Below are 20,914 nucleotides of genomic sequence, written 5' to 3' on the forward strand. Positions count from 1 at the left end.
GCAATTTCTATAAAGTTAACTTGGGCCTTTTTAACAGCATCATGAGGGCCCTTTGACAGACTGATTTTTCTGAGGTCCCCCCCCCCCCAGCTGAAAATAACGGACTACAAATTTGCATACTAACTGTCTCTCGCAAATTGTAAACAGATCTAATTGTTACGAGGTCCTTGGGCTGTGTCTGGATGAGACCCAAGTAAGAGTAAGCCAAGTTCTACGGAATACGGACGTTAACTTGAAAATGCGCATATCTTTAAGAGAGAGAGAGAGTTATTAGCGAATAAACTGTAACTTGAACTTGCCACCCTGGGCTATAGCCCGATAAGCCCCCTCCCCGTAACTGCGCCACAGCGTGGACCCCCCCCCCCCACCCCCAATGAAAAAAAAAACTTGCCCCGACGTGAAATTGCAGGCTCTCCTAAACATTTTGCAAAGCAGATATCTCTGCAACCATTGACTTGCAGATCTACATCTTTTGCACATATCTCTGCAAAAGTTGTTACGCTGTCTCTTCTGAGGCCAAGAGAGGGGAAAAAAACTCGACGTTTACGACTGCAATATTCGCTCAATGAATTCAAAAATCCGGGAAAAGTTTGGAAAGTACAGCATAAGCTAACGGAAAACGCGAGGAATCCTTGATAAGTTGCGTGAGTTCACCAGCAGCTTCATTTCAAGCCACTGCTTGGATCCACAACTGGATGCATGGTCAGGCGAGCCAAGCACGCATTTCAGCGCCCCCTTGTAATGTTGAAAGAAATGTTATAAAAGGGTGGAATTTAACCCCCCCCCCTCCTTCTCCGGTACGTCCCCCGCCCCTCTAGTTGTGGCCCTTACAATGGATTGGCCTAACTTCGTCGTGAGCTACTCGACAACGAAAGGATAAATTTCCTTCTTTCGCGGAGTGATTTTTTAACGTAATAACTCGTCGCCAATTGGATATTTCCTCGTTCTTCCTTCGCGAGCGTGTAAAGTGATCCTCCGACCATCTTCGTGTCGAAGTTTGTGATCCTGCGTTCAACGTCGAAAAAGCTGCGTGTATCTTCCTGGATCGCCTCTTTTCAGCGGATTTCAATGTTTTCCTATGGACGATGAAGTTTGCCCTCCGCCTGCGTCCCTTCCCGAGAACGACCGCTCCTGTGATTCCTACTGAAGGTGAACAATTTGCTCCCGTATTTTTTACCGTTCTCCGTTTCCTGCTGCGACCAATGGTTCGTCAAATATTCCGCTTTGGAATCCTGTGCGCATAGGCCACCCACGCCACTTTGCGCTCTTCACACAAAGACTGTATTGTCCCCTCTCCGGATATCACCAGTTTCGTAGCGTCTCTTCTCGGCCATTGTGAGTAAGTGTCATCATAGTGTCTACATTGTGCGTGTGTATTCATCGGATAGTTGGGTATTATACGAACATTTTTTTTTCTTTTTTTGTTTGACATGGTCTACTCCTCCCCCTCCGCCTGGGGCTGTAGGAGCTAACTCTCCGGCTGATCCGATCATCCCTGTACTTGGTGAGGAGACTGCTCACATCGTATAAGGGACTGTCAAAGTTGTCCCATTCAGATTGCTTGTCCCGCTCCTGAGTTATCTGGATTTTTTTTTTTTTTTTTTTTGTGATATTGTACATATTTCTGTGTTTTTTGCATCGTGTCTTTTTGCAGTGTATATTTTGCATTGGGTATTTTTGCATTGTGATAATTTTGCTAGTGCCCCAAACCTATCATTCCGTGCATTTCTGTGTACCCGCCCCTTGTTTTCGAGCCCGTATTTTCTCTACCCCCGTTTTGCTCTGCTCGATAAGTTTCCTCTTGCCCGAACGGCATGTACTCTAAGCGCTTCTTGAGCATTGTTGAGGGGAAGACCCCTGCCCCCGCCGATAACAAGCAAAATCAGGACTATAGGATGATGAAGAAGCGCATGCGGGCACGCATCCGATCACAGGTGTGGCCCAGTGATCTGAAGGACTCCCTTCACATCCCCACAGCCTACGAGGATGACAGTGGAAGTGAGTCATCAACTGCTACTGTCGTCTCCATTTCATCGATCTCGAGCTCCAATGGATCCCTCCTCCTAGACGCACCACTAACCAATACGATCGCTGAGATCGTGCTTCCCCAGTCTCTACGGACGCCCGGCCGTGGCAGGCTCCCAATAAAGACAATAGCAGCGGATCACTGATCTCTCGCGAGAGCTGGACGAGCCTGGCCTGCAACAATTCTTCTGCTCAACCCCCCTTTCGCCCGCGGATAAGCTACCCTCGAAACGCACTTCACCAACCCTGGCATCCTCCCCGATTCTCCCGGAGAGTCAGAAAACAAGATTACACAACGAAGACGTGGCCGCCGTTGTCTCAACAGCCATGGAGGACATCCTGTCGCGGCCCCCCAACACTTCCCAAGCGCCTGCGACCTCCGAGACCCAGAGGAAGGTCGAGGTCCGGTCTCACGAGCCTCGGGAGTCGTCGAACGACCCAAGGGGCGGATCCCAGAAGGAATCAGCTTCACCAACAACGCCCACTGGGGATGTGAGCTCGTTCTTCGTTTCGCCGCTCGACATTCACGACGAAGAAAGATCAGAAGGAGAAACTCACGAACACTCGTCATCTTTCCCCCCGCCCACATTGTGCGTTCGCACAGCCAAGCATGTGTCTGCCCCCCCCCCCCCGCAGGAAGCCTCGCCATCGGACTTCCTGGCAGCAAAGATACACGAAGACCCGTCATGCTCCCCCGCCGCCGGGAGCCTAAGGGGCGAGAGTCTAAGCAAGAAAGCCAAGAGAAGGAGAGCCCTGGACAACAACCTGGGAATCCCGTACTCCGCTACGGACTCCGGAGAAGACTTTGATCCCCCCCCGGCGGACCCCCCCCCCCCTCGTCGTCACACGTTCCCCCACATAGATTCCCCTGCAGCGAACGCCCTCAGCCCCAGAGATATGGCACGAACACGCCGGACAACGCTGCCAGCTGACCCAATTACCCCCCTGGAAAGGCATAATGGGCAATCGAAAATCACTGCGAACTCTGGCCGGGCCCAGATCAGATTACGACCTCCCCTACGCGCCGTACGCTGATCAACGTCTCGGATATCATCCAAGAAGTCAGGGAGATTGTCCTGCACGCTTCAGGGAAGGGGAAGAATCTCCGCTACGGCGTCCCCTCAGCCCATAGGAAGACTGCCCTCCGGCACTTAGATACCCTCGCTCTGTGGGCCGACAAGGCGGACCAGATGCCTGTCCCCACGAGCTCAGCGATACCGCCTGCCGGAACAGGGTACTGCGCCACCTCGCCAACGTCAATGAACTCTGGCGCCCGTCCGAAAGAGTACAAGCGCAACCAACAGACCCAGACAGACGAAATAAGGGAAAGAACTATCCAGGACATCATGGAAGGAGATGGAATCTTCAGTGCTGCCACCCGCCTACAGGATAACACCCCCGAGGAAAACGTTCCATCACCCAGGCCTCAGAGACCGCAACGAAATCGCAATAGGGGCCGCAACGTATCAACTATGCACCCTACGCCCCCCTTGCGAGAAAACCGGGCCCTGGGACTTCTGGAGAAAACTGGCACGCCTCCACAGGACGACTTGAACCCTCCAGCGGACTCGCCAGTGGCGTACGAGGACGATGCACCCATCCCTCCCCCCCCCACCAGAGGACCGACAATCATGCAAGTGACAGCAGCGGACGAGACCTCCAACAGAGCCGCGGACACGACAAGACATTACAATCCCTCAGCGAGTACACAGGGCCATGTGTTACCTCAGCCGGCGGGTACCCTCAGAAAAGGCGGTCGCCTTTCAACTGAGACTTTTGGAACTGGCCGACAGATCGGCACCGGATTTACAATACCGAAGGGAGAACCCTTGGACCGAGGTCACCAGCCGAAAGTTCCGTCGTCGACAGCGTCATGCGCCAAAGCGATCCCGCCACGTCCACTTCGAAACGCCCAGATACCTGAAGGAACACCCCTCGACCTGCCCTCTGAACCCCCCCCCCCCATTCGCAATAGATACACGGCAACCCCTCATCAAGAACAGAACCTTCGTCAGCACCCTGACCGAAGGCGTCAGCAATAGGAGCGGACTATTGACCCCAACCGGCGCCCCAACATGGTGAGAGGCAACGACTGGGCCCGAACAACAGCCACGCATGGGCAGCGCCCGAAACCAACCAGAGCGACGCAATTCCAGAGGGACCGCCCTCGCATTACTGACCACCCCTCCAGCGCCCCGCATCTGAACAGCCGCCCCCAACAGTCTTTTACAATGGATCCTCCTCGCTATACCACGTATGCAAGGGCAGTGGGCAACGCCCATCAAACCTCGAACTTCTCCAGGCAGTGGGCCCTCCACGCATACTTCTTCTCCCCGGAACAGGGCACCAATAGGAAGGTTTACGACGACCTCTTGGAGCAAATCCTCCTTTCCAACATCATTTCGCTGGAAGCCAAACCACTAGTCGCTGCTAAACTTACCTCAAGTGGCATCAACATCACGGGACAGACCACAACATTCCGTCGCCAAGTGGTGCAGGAGATATCAAACAACTTTAAGCTTAAGCATAACATCTACATTGCCTAACTTTTTTCTGTTCTCCTCCCAGCCATTATATGTCTTCATGAACAACTTCTTCCTCAAACTATGACTCAGACTCCCTACTGGACCATTACTCGCTTTCTGGGAGAGGCCTTAAGATCCTACAGATCAATCTGGACAAGGCACATGCCGCCACCTCCAACGCCTACGTCCACGCCAGGAAACATGAATACGACTTCCTCCTTGTGCAAGAACCAGCCCTACTGCACCATAGAGTGGACTGCCCCAATAACTGGCGTTACTGGCAGTCCCGAAACGCAAAAGCGGCAATCATCCAAATCAACCAGTCCTTTTCCCCCATTTTCCTGTTCCACAGCCAAGGGGCAGTTGCCATCAAGTTGTCCCTCCCATCCTCTACGGTGGTCCTCTGCTCGGCTTACTGTTCGCCATTAGCGGACATTGACGCGTCCATTGCCGAACTGGACTCTCTCATCCAGGCAGCAGGCTCGGCAGGCACTATCTTTGCTACAGACCTCAACGCCCACAGCCCTGTCTGGGGTTATAGAAATCAAGATGACAGGGGCAGAAAAGTCTTGGATTTCCTGTCGTCTTTTGACCTTTTCCTGCTGAATGACCCCTCTTCACCCGCCACATACACGCATGGAACGGGCTCCGGCTGGCCAGATATCGCATTCACAAGTTCCAAGCATATCTTTGATCGCACGAAGTGGGCCGTGGACTCAAGGAATAAATCCCTTTCCAGCCACAAGTACATCGACATTCACGTCCACGATCGCCATCTTCAACACAATCTGCCAGGACCTATCCGGTATAAAGACACGCAACGATGCCTGCTCAGACTCCGCGCTCATCTCCCTGCAGCTTTCAATCAACTCTGCCGGGAGTTTCCCCTCATCTCCACAAAAGCGGATCTCGACACCCACGTTACCACGCTGGTTTCTGCTCTTCAAGCGTCCTGCGCATCCACTCTCGGAGTCAAGTTACCCCCAACCTTCACGCAGGGCATACGCTGGTGGTCCCCCCAACTTTCGACACAGAAAAGGGCCATCAGAGCCCTGGAGAGGCGCATCTCCAGATGCAAAAGGCGCCAACAAGACACGACGGAAGAAACTCTCTCCCTGAGACAACTTCGCGCCAATTTCAAACGGTTGGTTAAACGTACCCGGATCGAATCCTGGAGAAAGCTCTGCACGACGACAAACACAACATTCGGAACACCTTACAAAGCTATCTTTCGTTCAAAGAAACTGCCGCCATCGCCTCCTACGCCCCATCCCCATCTCTCAGCAAAAGAACTGGCAGCCATGCAGCTCAGGGACTTTTTTCCCGACGTGGAGACAAACATACACATCCAAGCACTGACAATCAATACACACCATGAGCCGCCTTTCCACCCGCAGGAGGTCCTCCGCATAACAAAGGCACTGAAACTCAACAAGGCGTCAGGTCCAGACGGGCTCTCCAACAGAATTGTATAGGCGTTTGTCCAGACAATGTTGGACTACTGGACAGGAGTGTGCAACAAGTGCCTGGATTTTTCCCTGTTCCCATCCATCTTCAAAAAGGGCCGCCTGGTACTTATACCTAAGCCTGGTTCCGCACTAACAACGTCATCCCGGCCTATCACGCTGACCTCGAATCTGGGCAAGATACTGGAAAAACTAATCGCACAGAGGCGATTTACTTTGAGCAAGGAGAGGCGCTTCATCCGATGCAATTCGGCTTCAGGGCAGGAAGATCAGCCGACGGACGCCCTTCGCCACCTGCTGACTTCGATCGAGGCAAACCGCAGGGAGAATCTCCTTACGGCAGTCATCTCGTTGGACATCAAGGGAGCCTTTAATAACGTACGCCACGAGAAAGTCATCAGCGCCATCCGCAACCTTGATGTCCCAGCCCCATTTAGTGCGCTCCTAGAGGATATCCTGCCGGACAGAGAGGTCACCCTGTCTACGGACATGGGCGAGGTATCACGCACTTTGGTGCGTGGCTGCCCGCGAGGTTCATGCACCGGTCCGGCCTTCTGGAACCTCGCATTCGATCCTCTTCTCCACTCATCGTTACCCCTCGCTCGGCAACCGGAGAATGTCACGTCACTGGGACGCATCGTTCTCCCTACGATCTCCAGATGGCTCCAGGAAAACGACCTTCAGGTGGAACCATCCAAATCACTGGTCCTGTGGCCAAACAAGCGCCTGAAGAAGCCCTCGTTCAAACTGAACAACGTCAGGCTAAAGCATGCCTCATCAATTAAGGTTCTAGGGATAATTATTGATAAGAACCTTAACTTCCTCTCGCACGTTTCGTACTTGCAGAAGAAGACGGCAAAGATGCTCAAAGACTTCAGGCGCCTCTCAGGCTCGAATTGGGGCTACGGCAAGGAGTTTCGGAATAACCTCTATCGTCAGATAATTGTCAGGCAAGTGGCCTACGGCGCATCCATATGGTATTCCGACCCCGGCGTCAGGCTCTCAAGGGCGGTTCAGGCTCTTCAGCGCCCGCACCTCCTGTTCATCACTCGACCATACAGGTCCACGTCGAACAAGGTACTCCAGCTGGCCACCCACAACCCTCCTCTGGGCCTCGTTCTGCAAGCGGAGAATCGCCAGGTTCGGCTGCTTAGGTTCAGGGAAGACGTCACGTTTTTTAACACGAGTTTCCTGGCCGACAGGTTTGAACGCCCGGTCCCCAGCGTTCCCCAGCACCCGTCAAAGGAGCTGCCCACGGACCAAATTGCTCTATTCCAGGTGCCATTCAACGAACAACAGTGGCAGATTTTCACAGATGGCTCCAAGAACTCCGACGGCGTGGCCTCTGCATTCGTGGCATTCCGCAACCATGTCCGAGTACAAGACTGGAGCTCCCGACTCAACAATTTCAACTCGATCTTCCAAGCCGAGATCTTTGCCATTCTCCAAGCGGTCCGCTTCGCTTCATCATGCTCTGAACCTTCCATGATCTTCACTGACAGCCTCTCTTCCCTCCACGCCATATCAAACCCGTTCAACCGAACCCAACTGGTGAACGACACTCGCAATACCCTCCTCCTGCACCCACGCATACGCCTTTCATGGATTAAAGCCCACCAAGGATTTAAAGGCAACGAGGAGGCCGACACCCTAGCTAAAAGCGCCACGACAGCCATTTCTGCCATCACTCTCCCGCTGCCAGCTTCGCACGCGAAGTCACATTTTGCTACGCTGGTCCTCCGCAGGTGGCAACTCATATGGAATGCGGAGGAGACTTCCACCAACGTTAACCTCATTGTCCCAACGGTCTCACGTGGTCGGGAGGTGTGGTCAAGGACGAAAATCATCTTTTACACGGAACATGGTCCCTTCCCGACGTACTTGAAGAGGTTTAAGGCCTCGAATAACCACTTCTGCGCCTGCGGGGAATCGGCGATCTCCATCACTAAGTTTCCATATGTACCCTTACGGAATCGTACCACTCCTTCTTCTTGGGAGACTGGAGCGTGCACCAATATGCATGGAAACGACGTATGATGCGCAGCCCCTTCAACTACAACAAAATTGCTGCACTAATTAACTTCTTGGAAGCTTTTTCGCACCTTCTACGTCAAGATACAATGTCTGACAGCGGAAATACGGATGATCTTGACCCGCCAGTTACCAGATCACGCTCCAGCGGTCAACATTATATGCTGGTGTAATCCGAAACCCCTCAACGAGATGCGATACGACCAACTCAACCACTCGCCACACCCAGGGCTTGTGTAAGCTCCCTGATGTCGACGCCGTAACTATAGGATCACATGTGTATTATCGTGTGTATATAGTGTGTATTATAGGATCTCCTGTACATTTTGTATATTTGTATACTGTTCTTTCTTGCACTTTTTTTCATCATTTTGGAAATCTGCACAGCACCGGCACTCTGCTTCGTTCAATCTTTTTTTTTTTTTTTTTTTTTCTGTAATCGTCGTAGAGGGACGGTGCGGTGTCCCCCCTTGGTAAAACTTGGCTCTCCAGCTTCCTGGATGGGAACGCTCTCTAGCAACGGCTAGATAGGAGCCATCAATCTCTGGCAGACGGCCAGCAGAGATGCTCCCCGGCGCAGACGGCCCGGGTGGAAGCCTAGGTCTGGACACCAAGCTCCCTCGAAAGCGGACGCGCTGCTCTGTCACCTTTCCTTTTCTCACATATATCTATCCAAGAATCTTGGACTCGTGATGGGACAGTATTGTCTTCCACGGTTGTGTCCATTCTATATGGCTCTTGCAGTCTGATTTTCTTTTACTCAATAAACGGTCTCCGGCGCGTCTCCAATACGTTAGAGGTTCTCACGAATATTAACGTGGAGGCGCGTCTGGTCTTTCTGGCCCTTACAATGCGCGCGCTGTGAGAAATTCCAACCCCTTATAAATCAGTGCTTTATTTCGCCAAAGTCTGCAATAGAGCCATTGGATGGCAGCTCTAAACTTGACACACGAACACTTGAGAACTGTGACCACAAACAACCTCAGACTGTTAGGTACACATGCACACTTCGGTAGTAAATTGTAAATGACGATAGAGACCGGAGTTACGCTCGATGTAAAAGAAAGTAATGCAATTTCAGCTCCCATAAAAATTTTTGTTCCGCCATCTATTGATACAATATAAAACTTGAAATTCACCAGAATGTTTTCTTTTAAGTTTCATCAATGAAATTGATTCACGAAAACAATTCAAAAGGTTTTAAAAAAAATTATTTTACAATTTTGATCACAAAGATACAAATCTCAAAAATTTTTAATTAAGATACAAATTTTATAATTTTCAGTTAAGATACAATATTTGATATTCATAAAATATTTACAAGTTAAGCAGTATACGAACATCCTTGTTTATTCATTCGCCAAATTCCTGTTGCAAGGAAAACTATAATGTTTCGGATTATTTTTCACTAGAGTCCTTGAAACAAGCAGAGGATGGAAACATTTTGCAGGACACAGCAATTTTTACATGTATTTACAAGCATATATAGTATACGCTAACCAGATCAAAGTCCTCTTATTCAGCCTTAAAATCTAACGACTCTCTCTCCCTTTTCCACTGGCTATCTAGTGATTTTTATAGACGACGAGAATTCTAGAAATCTCGCATAGTTCTGGTTTCGTGGCGCCACCGTCTGGAGACCTTCTAGAAAAATCTAGAAGCTTCTAGCATATACCTTGACATTTCCGTTTTCGCAACAGGAGATTATCGCCTTGAGGGTTTCTTAAAAAATTACGCAACGATATTTTTCGTAACAATATTGAAAATATTCCAAGTGAGGCTTGGGCAGTCGTGACTGAAATTCACAATTTCTGCTTCTTTCACTGTGAAAAATATACACATATGCTGTATAAATAGGCCAGTGCGGGGGTGCACAAACTTTTTCAGGCGCGACCCATTGTGACCAAAAAATTTCTCTCTTGACCCCCACCCCCATAGGCTGTAGACAATATAAAAAATATTCACACATTACTTATCATTCTATTCTGTGTTTTTAATTTTTTAGAAATATACAATTTTGAAATCGGGTGATTCTCTCTAATTCACCCTGCAAAGGCACCAACTTGATATCGTCCGCCGCATGTCACGGTATATTTAAATGTCCTTCAAATGTGTGACCTGCAGTCAATTTACCGATCACTCAAGTGACCCGCGATACGTTTACAGATCTTTTAAGCGATCAGCATCACATTTACATATCAGATTGGCCCGAAGTATATTTAAAAATCACTCAAGCGGCCCACAACACACTTTGATGGCTCGCAGTTCATTCACTGATCACTTATAAGATCCACGGCACATTCGCAGATCACTCAAGTGGCTCTCGATTACTTGAGTGGCCTATGAAAAGCTTTCAAGCCATTGAAGTGGCCCTCAATCTCCTAAAGATTGAGCGCCCTTGCCGTAAGGGGTGGCCTTTGTTTGATTCCAAGTATAGGCAGTGCTCGCGACTCATGAAAGGTTCAAGACTCCTGTCTTAGATGCTCACACAGATGCTGGATTGACTACTCTCACAACCAAAAACACTTTAAGAAGAGTTCACATCATCAAGTTGACAATAATGGGATCGCTGCCTTCAGACCCACAAACGATAATGTCATCGTCAGGGATTCTCATCGCCTTTAAGTTTGACCATTGACCAACCTGAGTAGATTGTCGTGTGTTGCGGTGAATTCAGTGTATATGCCTCGCTTGATCAATATTCAGGTAGTGAATTCTTTCATTATGCTTCATTGGAAAATTGTAGAAGGGAGTGAACGTAGGGAGTGAACAAAAGTATCTCTCTCTCCAAGCTGCACAGATAGAAGGCCTCCGCAGTCTGCTTGTGACGTCAGTAAGTAGTCCGTTTTTCCCCAAAATATTCAGGGGGAAAAAATTCCCTGCTCGTGGCAGTATCATCGTTGTGAGGAAAAGAAATGATCGATCTCAGAATTGGCGATTTCTATGCCCCACATATCCAATCACTATGCGGTATTTGTGAGTCAATCAAGAAGATTCTACGCCAAAATAAGAAGAAACGAAATAGGTTGCTGTGTTTCAAAATGTGGCAATCTTGCTAGGTAGTCTGAATGACGTTTATGGCAAACAGTGCAGATGCCTTCTATCCTCCAAGACGTTTATATCCGAGGATGATGTCACTCTCCGCTATTCATACAAAGGTTTTTAACAGCTGGTTGATGCGATAATATATTTTGGAAAGAGAGAAAATTTTTCAACAGGAATTGTGAGCTTTAGCCTGAGTTAGGTCCGACCATGTACGGTCCCGTTCAATGCACGCGAGCTCCAAGGAAATATTGAGATATATACCTTTGTATGAATAGCGGAGAGTAACATCATCCTCGGATAAGTCGCCATCTGGTGGTATTGTCAGCAATTGTGGCCTGAGTTAAGTTCAACCGTCCATGTACGGTCCCGTTCAGTGCACACGAGCTCCAAGGAAAGATAGCGATATTCGTCCTGTAGTCGAGTGGTCTAGGGCGTTCACCCGGAAAGTGAAAGGACGTGAGTTAGATTCCCCGCAGGGGCAGTTGCAATTTTCTCTCTTTCCGAAATATGTCTTCGCATCACACACACACACAGCCAGCTGTTAAAAACCTTTATAAGGACTTCTGTAGACCGACAAAATAAGATCTTAGACCACGAGTAATTTAGTTGCGTTATTTACTCGCGAATAATAATCTTAAACTGACTGGTCTCGAGTTTAATCCAGATTGTGGCTGTCATAGGGGAGTGGTTTCCTGAAACTACCACTGGGGGGGGCTGAACTGGTCAGTTTATCATATTCATAATTTCAGAGCCATTAAAAACCGTAAATGGAATCAGACCTAGATCATCCTTACATGGTGACACTCAAATCGATCTCAAGTAGCCCGAAGACCAAGAGACTGAACGACTCAAGTTGCCCGTTTTCCGCTAACGCGGCGCTATTAAAAATACTTTTAATAGAAGAAGAGATAGATTACGTTTATTGAAACTTTCCTATTCATTAGACACGAGGAACGACTTGACACAAGAGTGACAAACACGATCAACTAGCTAAAATCGAGCAACTTGTATGCAAAAAAGGAAGTGTAAGATTGGGTGAATCATGTACATGTAGGAGAAGCTCGCCAAAAAAATTAAGAAAAATTTCGCAATAATAGAGTAACGAGGAGCAAGGGAGGCTTAAACAAGGATTCGAGGTGTGCGGCAGCTTGGACTCTAGTTAGCAATCGAAATTCCCAATATTAAAAATTCACATAGCATTACGATTTTGAGCTTTACTTTGACGACAGAAATGTTGTAAAAACGCGAGTTTTAACAAGAAATAAGAATGTTCTCTGTCACAAGGGGCAAATGTGGATTTTGATGCTCCCACCCCTGCAATTTTTGAGAAACGGTCAAATAAAGGCAGAGGAAAATTCGGCTTCTCACACTCAGAAGCGTATTTTCAGAAGGGGGGGGGGATAAAACGGGCTATGGAGAGGCATGCTCAGAGGGGTGGCAAATTTTAGTTATTAGTGGTGAAGAATATGAAATTACAAAGTAAGAAGGGCGACAAAATTTCAATAACCCACAGAAATTAAAGCTATAAATCTGCCTCTGTTTCCACTTGTCCAGAAACACATTGTGCAGCACCAGAAACACCTTTTGAGATAAATTTCTTAATAAAAGTCGTCTCATTACATTTGCATTCTTCACAGGACAAGTTTATAAGTAATGATCAGGGGTGGCTCTTAAGCCACGCGGGTACACGTTGTGCCGCTACTTGGCGTCAAATTCGAGTTACATGGTAGAGAAAAACTTTGTTGACCAAAAAAAAAGTAAGCAGGGGCGCTAAAAATAGGTTTCGCACGGGTAGAGATTTTTTTTCCTCGAGCCGCCCCGGTAATGATGGCTCATCAATAAGATCTGTAATGGGCATTAAGTTTTTTGGCATAATTGAGAACAATGAAATTATCCTGGATCAAACAGTTTTTTTAAGAGCGAGCATTTTTATCAATAAACAATGGTAAATGACTTTGTACAAATAAAAATTCAGTTTTATCTTACTGTTCCTTAGACTAAAACTCTGTGAACCTTCCACAACAGTCGCCTTTAGGAGCGGCACATGAAGCTTAGCACCCACGTGGCAAGTAAGCTCGAGCCGCCCCCATGGCAAGGAGACTAGCATGACAAGCCGCCAGTCAATCTGTCATCACATAGGCATTCTGGACGCGCCAATACTTAAATATCCTTGTTGTCTGAGTGACACCATAGAAATAAACGTGTTGGTTTGAGTGGATACTGAGTCTTCTGGTATCCCCGTGACGACCAAGATCCTGGCCTAATTGTCCATTCGAGCATAAAATGTCCGACATCTTGATATGGTGACAATATTCATATCAAGTAGTTAATAAGGTTCCTGGACAATTGTGAGAGAGTTTCTCGAGCAAGAAAAAAATGCTGTCTTCATAACGAATTCATTATCAGGTTTTACTCCTAGACACTTTCTGATGATACACTAGAGTTTGAACTCGTACTACTACTACCTCATTGGCTATGACACTGCCTCTGCGCTTTTTGAACTCGTACTGACAACAATTTTTTGCTCCGAGAAACTTACTTTCCAGCTTCGTACCGTAAATTTTTCCAGACCATATCCTTTAAGCAGTTCTGCGTGAAATTTTTCTCACCCATTTCGTACACGACCTCATTGATTCGCGTTCGCAATCCTGACTTATCCTTTTTTTGTGATTACACAACCACACTTATGACCAGCGCCAGGCATGAGGCGACGAGATGGCCGCTTAGGGCGGCATGATTGCAGGGTCGCCATTTTTTTATGATCGATTTATTACGGCTGTGTTTTCGCCCTCGAAAAATTTTACGCATCGAAATAATTTCGGAGGGAGAGAGCTGGAGTGGATAAATACGCGCAAGAGTAAATACAATACTTTTCAGTGTTGAAATGCTATTCAATGTTCAATTCATCTCAGCACACCTCTTTTCTTGCACATATTTTTTTTACACTACAAATTCATAATAGCGAGCCCCGCATCAAAGATCTCAGCCTAGGGACTCTACTGCGGGGCCATGAGTCTACGTGCCATGCCCGGTTGAACTCGTGGTTGAGACTATAGAGTAATAATAATATATATTATCACGAAAATTATGTAAATAGTGATTATTTCTCATTTATTATGTCATCTTTTACCAGTAAATAATCGGTGTAATCTCTCTGTAAATATCAAAAATCATAATAACATCATACGATCTCAAAATATCATAAATCTCTGCCAAATTAACAACAAACTTGACGCGTATGGCGACATCTGCGATGCCATGCTAAAGGGGAGGTGTAAAGATGTTCCGAGAAGATAGTAGAAAAATTTAGGTCTTTAATTGTTGAAACTGTATCGGAAAAACGAGACGTTATTCGTCGATCGAATTCCATCTGTAGATCACGTGCCGTCAAGATCTCTGCTTGTGTAAATATCTGTTCTGTGAATAAATCTGTGACATCCTGTATTTTGTTTCATTCTCTGCTTATTTCAAAGACTTGTTAAAGACTAGTTCTGTCAATTGACTCTGTTATATTGGATGGCGTATTCACGAATCAAGAGTATTGATTATAACCATCACCAGAAGAAAAGCACCCGTGCAAGAACTCTGACGTATGGCTTCAACTGAAATAATCATTATGCTGCTTGTTAAATCATCGTGTCAACTTATTTGTCGGTGAATATCTCCTCAGTACGAAATCAAGCGCCTATCCTCAATGGCTTGAGTGAGCACAGTGAACCCCACCAGGGTAGGGCTGACAGGGCATCCACACAGGGCCCCGGGGCAAAACTCGTTTTTTTTCTGTCCATGTTTTACGTTATAAATTCACTATAGAGGAGACCCCAACAAAGGGACTACATTTTCTTATGGTGTAGGGCCGATACTGGCTCCCTTCACTCCCTCAAGAAGCAATCCCGTGTTGTCTGGTGTGTAAGTGTATGGAGATTGATAACAGAAGCATTTTCAGTCATTTTCAGGCTCTAAACGTGATACTTTGTAAAGTTGGCTTATACACCGAAGTTTCACCACTGATGTGCGGCCCGCGACGCTATAGATGATAATTATGTTGGCCCGCGAACAGAAAGAAGTTGGCCACCCCTGATCTAGGTAACAGAGGTGAAGACAAAAAAAACTCTTTTCAGGTAACCGTATCTTATCGGCAGCAAAATATTATTCGCCTCGGGTGGCAGAATTTCTAGGACCGGCCCTGCAACACCTATCGAACATTTTTCTAACAAAACTGAAAAAAAAAATTTCCTGCTAAATATCCACCCTTTCCCTGTTCTTAGCGCTGTGAAAGAAACAATAAAAAAAAATTTCATGCAAAAAAATACAACTTTTATAAACTTACAATGATGCCCAAAGGCAAAATGACTAGGAAATACTTTACAAATGAGGTGCAGGTCATGACACCTCCGCCAATAACTGTCTACAGAATGGAAACCTGTAATTTATAGAAAATATTAAAAAAATCGCATTAGAAACTGTTTCATAAGTAGTACTTTTAAATTGATGGATGCATTTTTTTTTTAATTGGGTAAACTAAAAAAAAATTACTTAAAAAATTCACTGTTAATGCGAACAGCTTTGTCACAACAAAATCAGTAAAATACAAATACAACGCCACAACAGCCAAAATGCCCAACGAGGTGGCTGATAAAAAGATGCCCATAAAAATATGGATGTCATATATTTCAAAAATGCAGCAACCCAATTAAAAATGCAATTAACACAAATTATAAACAATATTATACACATGATAAAATATTATACAACGCCCATAAAGAATAATTATGGTTGTCTTATTCTAAGTATGAATAGCTTCTCGATTTACCCCAACATGTTTATCGTACTTCTTTTTAAACGTGTCAATTGTGTTACAATTTACTACCTCCGGGGGTAAGCTATTCCATTTATTAACAACCCTATTAGAGAAAAATTCCTTGCGACACCATAACCTTGCATTGTCCCTCACCAATCGATACTGGTGTCCCCTCGTAAAAGCAGTCGATTGGCGGTGTACTAAAAGTTCATGGTCCATCCTATCCATCCCATTAAAAATTTTGAACACTTCGATCATATCTCCTCGACACCTGCGTTCATCCAATGTAAACATATTCAAAAAATGAAGTCTCTCTTCATAACTCAAGCCCCGTGTGCCAATAAGGACACGCGTAGCTCTTCTCTGCACCCCCTTCAACCAAAAGTCTATATCCCTCTGCAGGTATGGTCTCCAAAACCTTACCGCATACTCCAGTCCAGGACGAACTAAGCCTCGAAAAAGCGGAAGAATGACTTTAGGAGAACGCGAAGAGACCTTTTTGAAAATGAGACCAAGCATTCTATTCGCATTTTTGACAACCGCTGAACAATGTTCAGAAAGATGGATTCGAAATCATTTTTCCCAAACAATCATCTTTTTTTTCAATGGCTCTTTAATTATCGATCCATATTCTCTCCGGCGATCATTTCCCGAATATACATAACTTAACCTAGGACTTTTGTCTCAAAATTTATTTGATTTAATAGTAAAATTGATTTCTCAATATGCTTCACAGAAAAAATACCGTAAATCCTTCGTCATGAAATACATGCGCCTCATGAGTGTCGCGCGCGTCCAAGCAAAACGAGATATAACACAATAAAATGACAACAACATGCGTAGGTAGGCGGCATGTATGTCATTGAACTAATTCACGGCACAGTTTCCGGCCTAGGCTTCAAATCGTTGCTTTTCATAGAAGAGAAGCAATAAATAAACCACGAGGTCACACACAATAAAAAAAAGTGGTGTTGGAACGAAATTGTTGCCATGTCTTTTTTTTATTGAAACGCGTCTTCCCACAAAAGGGTAAATGGATTTCGGTCCCATAATCCCAAAGAATAGACGCGAGCAATTTTCTCGCTTTGATTTCAGCGGAAAAGTAATTCAATTTTTTTAGACGCCTAATTATATACATTATTATAATAGTGGGCCTTGTATCTAACTGCTGTAATCTTATAATGATTGCGTATTTATTGACTGATGTGGGGGAGGCTCCATTGAGAGCGAGATGCATTATGGTTTTTAAGGGCGCAGGAAGAGGTGCTTCTCGAAGTATCAAAACTTAGCCAACGTGTTTCTGTGATGAAACCAATTTCAACCAAATTTAGTCCATGCCTTGTACATGCCACATAGGTCTTCGTTGGTTAATAGTGTTATATACTGTTTTAGACCTTCTGTTCTGTGTAAAGTCAGTCCATAATTGCTTTTTAACTCCTTCGCTTACAAGTGGTGGGCAAAAAATTTGGATACCTCTATTTGCGGAATCGGTGATCAATATGGTAACTTTTCTCAAGTAACCGCATGCTAGGAAAAAGGAGAAGGAAAAAAAAGCAGGAGAAAAGGAAGAAAAAAACAAGTGAAGGAGCAAAACAGTATAATAGATAAGTTGATAACAATGTTAGGTACAAAATATATTTCTCTCTTATCACCCTTACCCTACCTGTTCTTACTTTCACTCTTATAAGAAAGATACATCATGTGTGGGGAAAAAATCGCTATCAGGAAGGTATATAAAAAAAACCAAGAGTGAAAAAAAATTATAGGGTTGCAGTTGCAAAGCTTTGCGATGATGGGGAGAGAGGACAGAAAACGGAGAGAACTTTTTTTTAAATTTATTCCACTGGCGTTTGGACGCAATAATACGTCCTTGATTGTAAAGAGGTTAGGAAAGCCTTTGCTGTCCAAAGGTTTCTTCGGTACTTCGTTCGCAAAGTTCGTACTTTATAGTGCCTCCTGAGGAAGCGTCCGGATATTTCTCCCTTTGCAGTTTTTGTATAGCTTATGAGTTCTGCCAAGAAGCCGAATTCATGGGAGGGGCCCTCCTATTGTCGTAAGGGGCCGTTGTAGCAACGAAGTACCGTTGTTACCGTTGTTAGCGGACCTAAGTCGATTCCATCTCAACGTAGGACCGAAAAAGGTTAAATGAGTCTAAAAAAAAGTTCTGAAGGATTCTGTCTGAACAATTTAGAAATATTGAGCTCTTGAAATACAACGTATATATATTTAAAAACATTGTGTGTCTGCAGGATTAAATAGGAGTTCTAACTGAAGGATGCAGAATGATACCTGTCAGAGGGATTGGTACTGATTCTGTACCAAAGGTTAATACTGATCCTATATGAAAGATTGATCCTGATCCTGTACGAAAGATTGATCCTGTAAGAAAGATTGATCCTGAACCTGTACGAAAGATTGAGAATGATTATGTGAGAAGGATTTAGAATGTTCCTATCTAAAGAATTGATAATAACTCTATCTAAAAGATTGGTAATGATTCTATCTAAAGGATCGATGATTATTCTGTTTCTGGAATTAAATTATCCGGTCTAAAGGATTGAGAATAATTCTGCCTTTAGGATTTATAATGATTCAGTCTGAAGGATATGACAAAAGAATCGAGAAGTATTCTGTCTGAAAAATGGAGAATGATTTTGCGCGTGTATCTGAAAAATATATAATTCTAACTTTGAGCGGTTCTATAATTCTAACCTGATCCTAAAGAACTTAAAATGATTCTGTCTAAAGGATTGGGAATGATTGTCATCAAAGCCGAAGAATTGATAATAATCCAGTATGAATGATTGGGAATAATTCTTTCTGAAGGATTTAGAAGGATTCTGTCTGAAAAATAAAGAATATACAGTATATACATGCAGTAAAACTTCGATTCACCGTCCAGACCAGGGCTGTGACGGATAACAGAAATCTCTTAATACATATGTGCAGTGACGTGATTTCACTTCGGACTTGGGACGAAAATGAAAATAAAATAATACATACATATTGTATTTAGTTTTAAAAAGCGATCAAAATATAAATTTCAATATAAGGTCAGCCCAGGCAGTGGCGATATTGAAAATTGCGTCCTTTATATTCATCTGTTCCAAAATTCTTTGATAGTCATGACATCATCAGATGGAAGCAAGCCTTCTATAAAAGCTTGTTTGTAACTTCATATTTTCAATTATACCCTGGTCCATAGGCTGGATAAATGGAGTTGTATTCGATTGGGGAAAGAAGCCATCGTCACTTTTGAATTCTTAAGAGGGGCGTGTCGGGGCATTGTCCATTAAACTGCGGCAACTGCTTTTCGGCCACGTAAGCTCTAACTTCAGGCACGGAAACGCTGTGGAACCATTCTAAAAAAAATTGTTTGGTCCATCTAAGCCAGTTTCTCAACCACCGGGCCGCGGATTTCCAAAGGTTGCGAACCACTGATCTAAGCACTTTTTTGGGCATAATTGTTCACAGGCAATGCATTCATATCTAAATTTTTGAAAGCACGGGGTTTTTTGGATGTATCGAATACAAGAAGGGGTAATCTATGATTGCCGGTGGCATTTGCACAGATAGATAGATAGAACCGCTCACAACCACGGACTGATGCAAAGCACCTTACTTCCGTTACCTCAAAAGAGGCAGAGTTGTGTCGGAAAAGTTAGCAAAGATTTATAGTGGTGGCTCCCCCTTGCCCCGTGCTCGCAAGTATCGAATCACTAGCGTCGTTCTCCCCATGAAGACAGCCATCAACTCGATGCAACGTACAATCCATTTGACAAAAATGAGTGACTGAATCCAATGTCTAGGGAGAAAAATTTCTGCGCCCAGTGGCACATAAGGGTCGGCATTTGCACAGATCATAGCAGTGATCCAATCTTAAAACCTGGGGCCGTTTTTTTTTAACGACGACGGATAACAGAAACTAACGGTTAATCGAAATTTTAATGTATATGTAAGTTTACTGTGTATTTACTGCGCGAAGGAATAAGAATGATTCTGTTTGAAGGATTCAGAAGAATTTTCTGTGAACGATTTTAACATTTCTGACGTTTGAACCGATTCGGTTTTACCCCACACATCTATAAATACTATATAAACACTATATTAAACACTATCAAAGTATCTTTATCAAACCATCGAAGCGTTTTTTTCGAGATAACAACTGTGTAGTCGATAACTCTGGAATACTACGCATTAGTGAAAATTGATCATTTGAATGATTTCAAGCACCACAATTTTACACGCACTACCGCACTAGCATGTACTAAAACAAAATGAAGGATTTCTCGTGTTTTTGTAGGACTGAATACGTTACTAAAATTTGTGTTACACACGGAATTCTGAGGAAGACATGTCCGAGAAATTACGGAATTGCTTTCCGTGTCGTCTCTTGGGACTCGTGCGACTCTTCTTACTTGCAAAAAAAATAATTGGAATGACTCCAGATTCATTCTACGTACCTAAGCACAACACTCCGTTCGTTTGCCGTTGAAAAGTTAGGTGTACGTAGAGAGTCATAAATATGATATCTGATCAAACACGTTTTCTCCGTAAATTGGAATGCAGATGATACAAATTTAAGAACCACAAAAGGCAAAATGCCCAATGATGTGGCCGCTCAAAAAATGCTAAGAAAAAAAATATAGGTGCAAAATATGCAGTTGAACTCGGTTATAACGACACTGCGATTACAACGTCAGCACAATTGACTGTTCTAATTCACTTAGAGAATAATTTTAACCAACCTGTATTGTAATGTCAATGCTGTTTCCAGAAACAGTCTTCAAAAAATTGATTTTGAAAACCATATAGGAAAACATTCAGAAATCATTTAAATAACTTCTCAACTGTTCAGGATTTGGTTCTGAGAACGTTAACTACTATATTCTAACAAATGTTTGTAGAAAACAAGACAATAGGGATTACATAAAAGTTAAATTCAATCTTAGAAAGGGCTTTTTCTCAGCAAATTATTTTTAATATGGCTTTCAGATGTTTCATAAATATTTTCTCATCGA

At 44.7% G+C, this 20,914-nt stretch overlaps 1 protein-coding gene across 3 annotated transcripts in view; it reads right to left on the bottom strand.

Annotated features, from left to right (window-relative positions):
* The window catches only part of LOC149080746 (MAM and LDL-receptor class A domain-containing protein 1-like), a 68,768-nt gene that overhangs the window by 41,606 nt on the left and 6,248 nt on the right, over window positions 1-20,914 (bottom strand). For all 3 annotated transcript variants that reach the window (XM_089237425.1, XM_089237427.1, XM_089237426.1), the window contains exon 2: window positions 15,423-15,515. In XM_089237425.1, the coding sequence (XP_089093551.1) occupies window positions 15,423-15,479 (57 nt within the window). In that variant the 5' untranslated portion in view covers window positions 15,480-15,515. The remainder of the gene's footprint in view (window positions 1-15,422; window positions 15,516-20,914) is intronic.

This window comes from Pholcus phalangioides, unplaced genomic scaffold (genome assembly GCF_987345545.1).
Source record: "Pholcus phalangioides strain wild (caught in Gottingen) unplaced genomic scaffold, Ppha-v1.0 ptg000010l_1, whole genome shotgun sequence".
Taxonomy (NCBI): Eukaryota; Metazoa; Arthropoda; class Arachnida; order Araneae; family Pholcidae; genus Pholcus; species Pholcus phalangioides.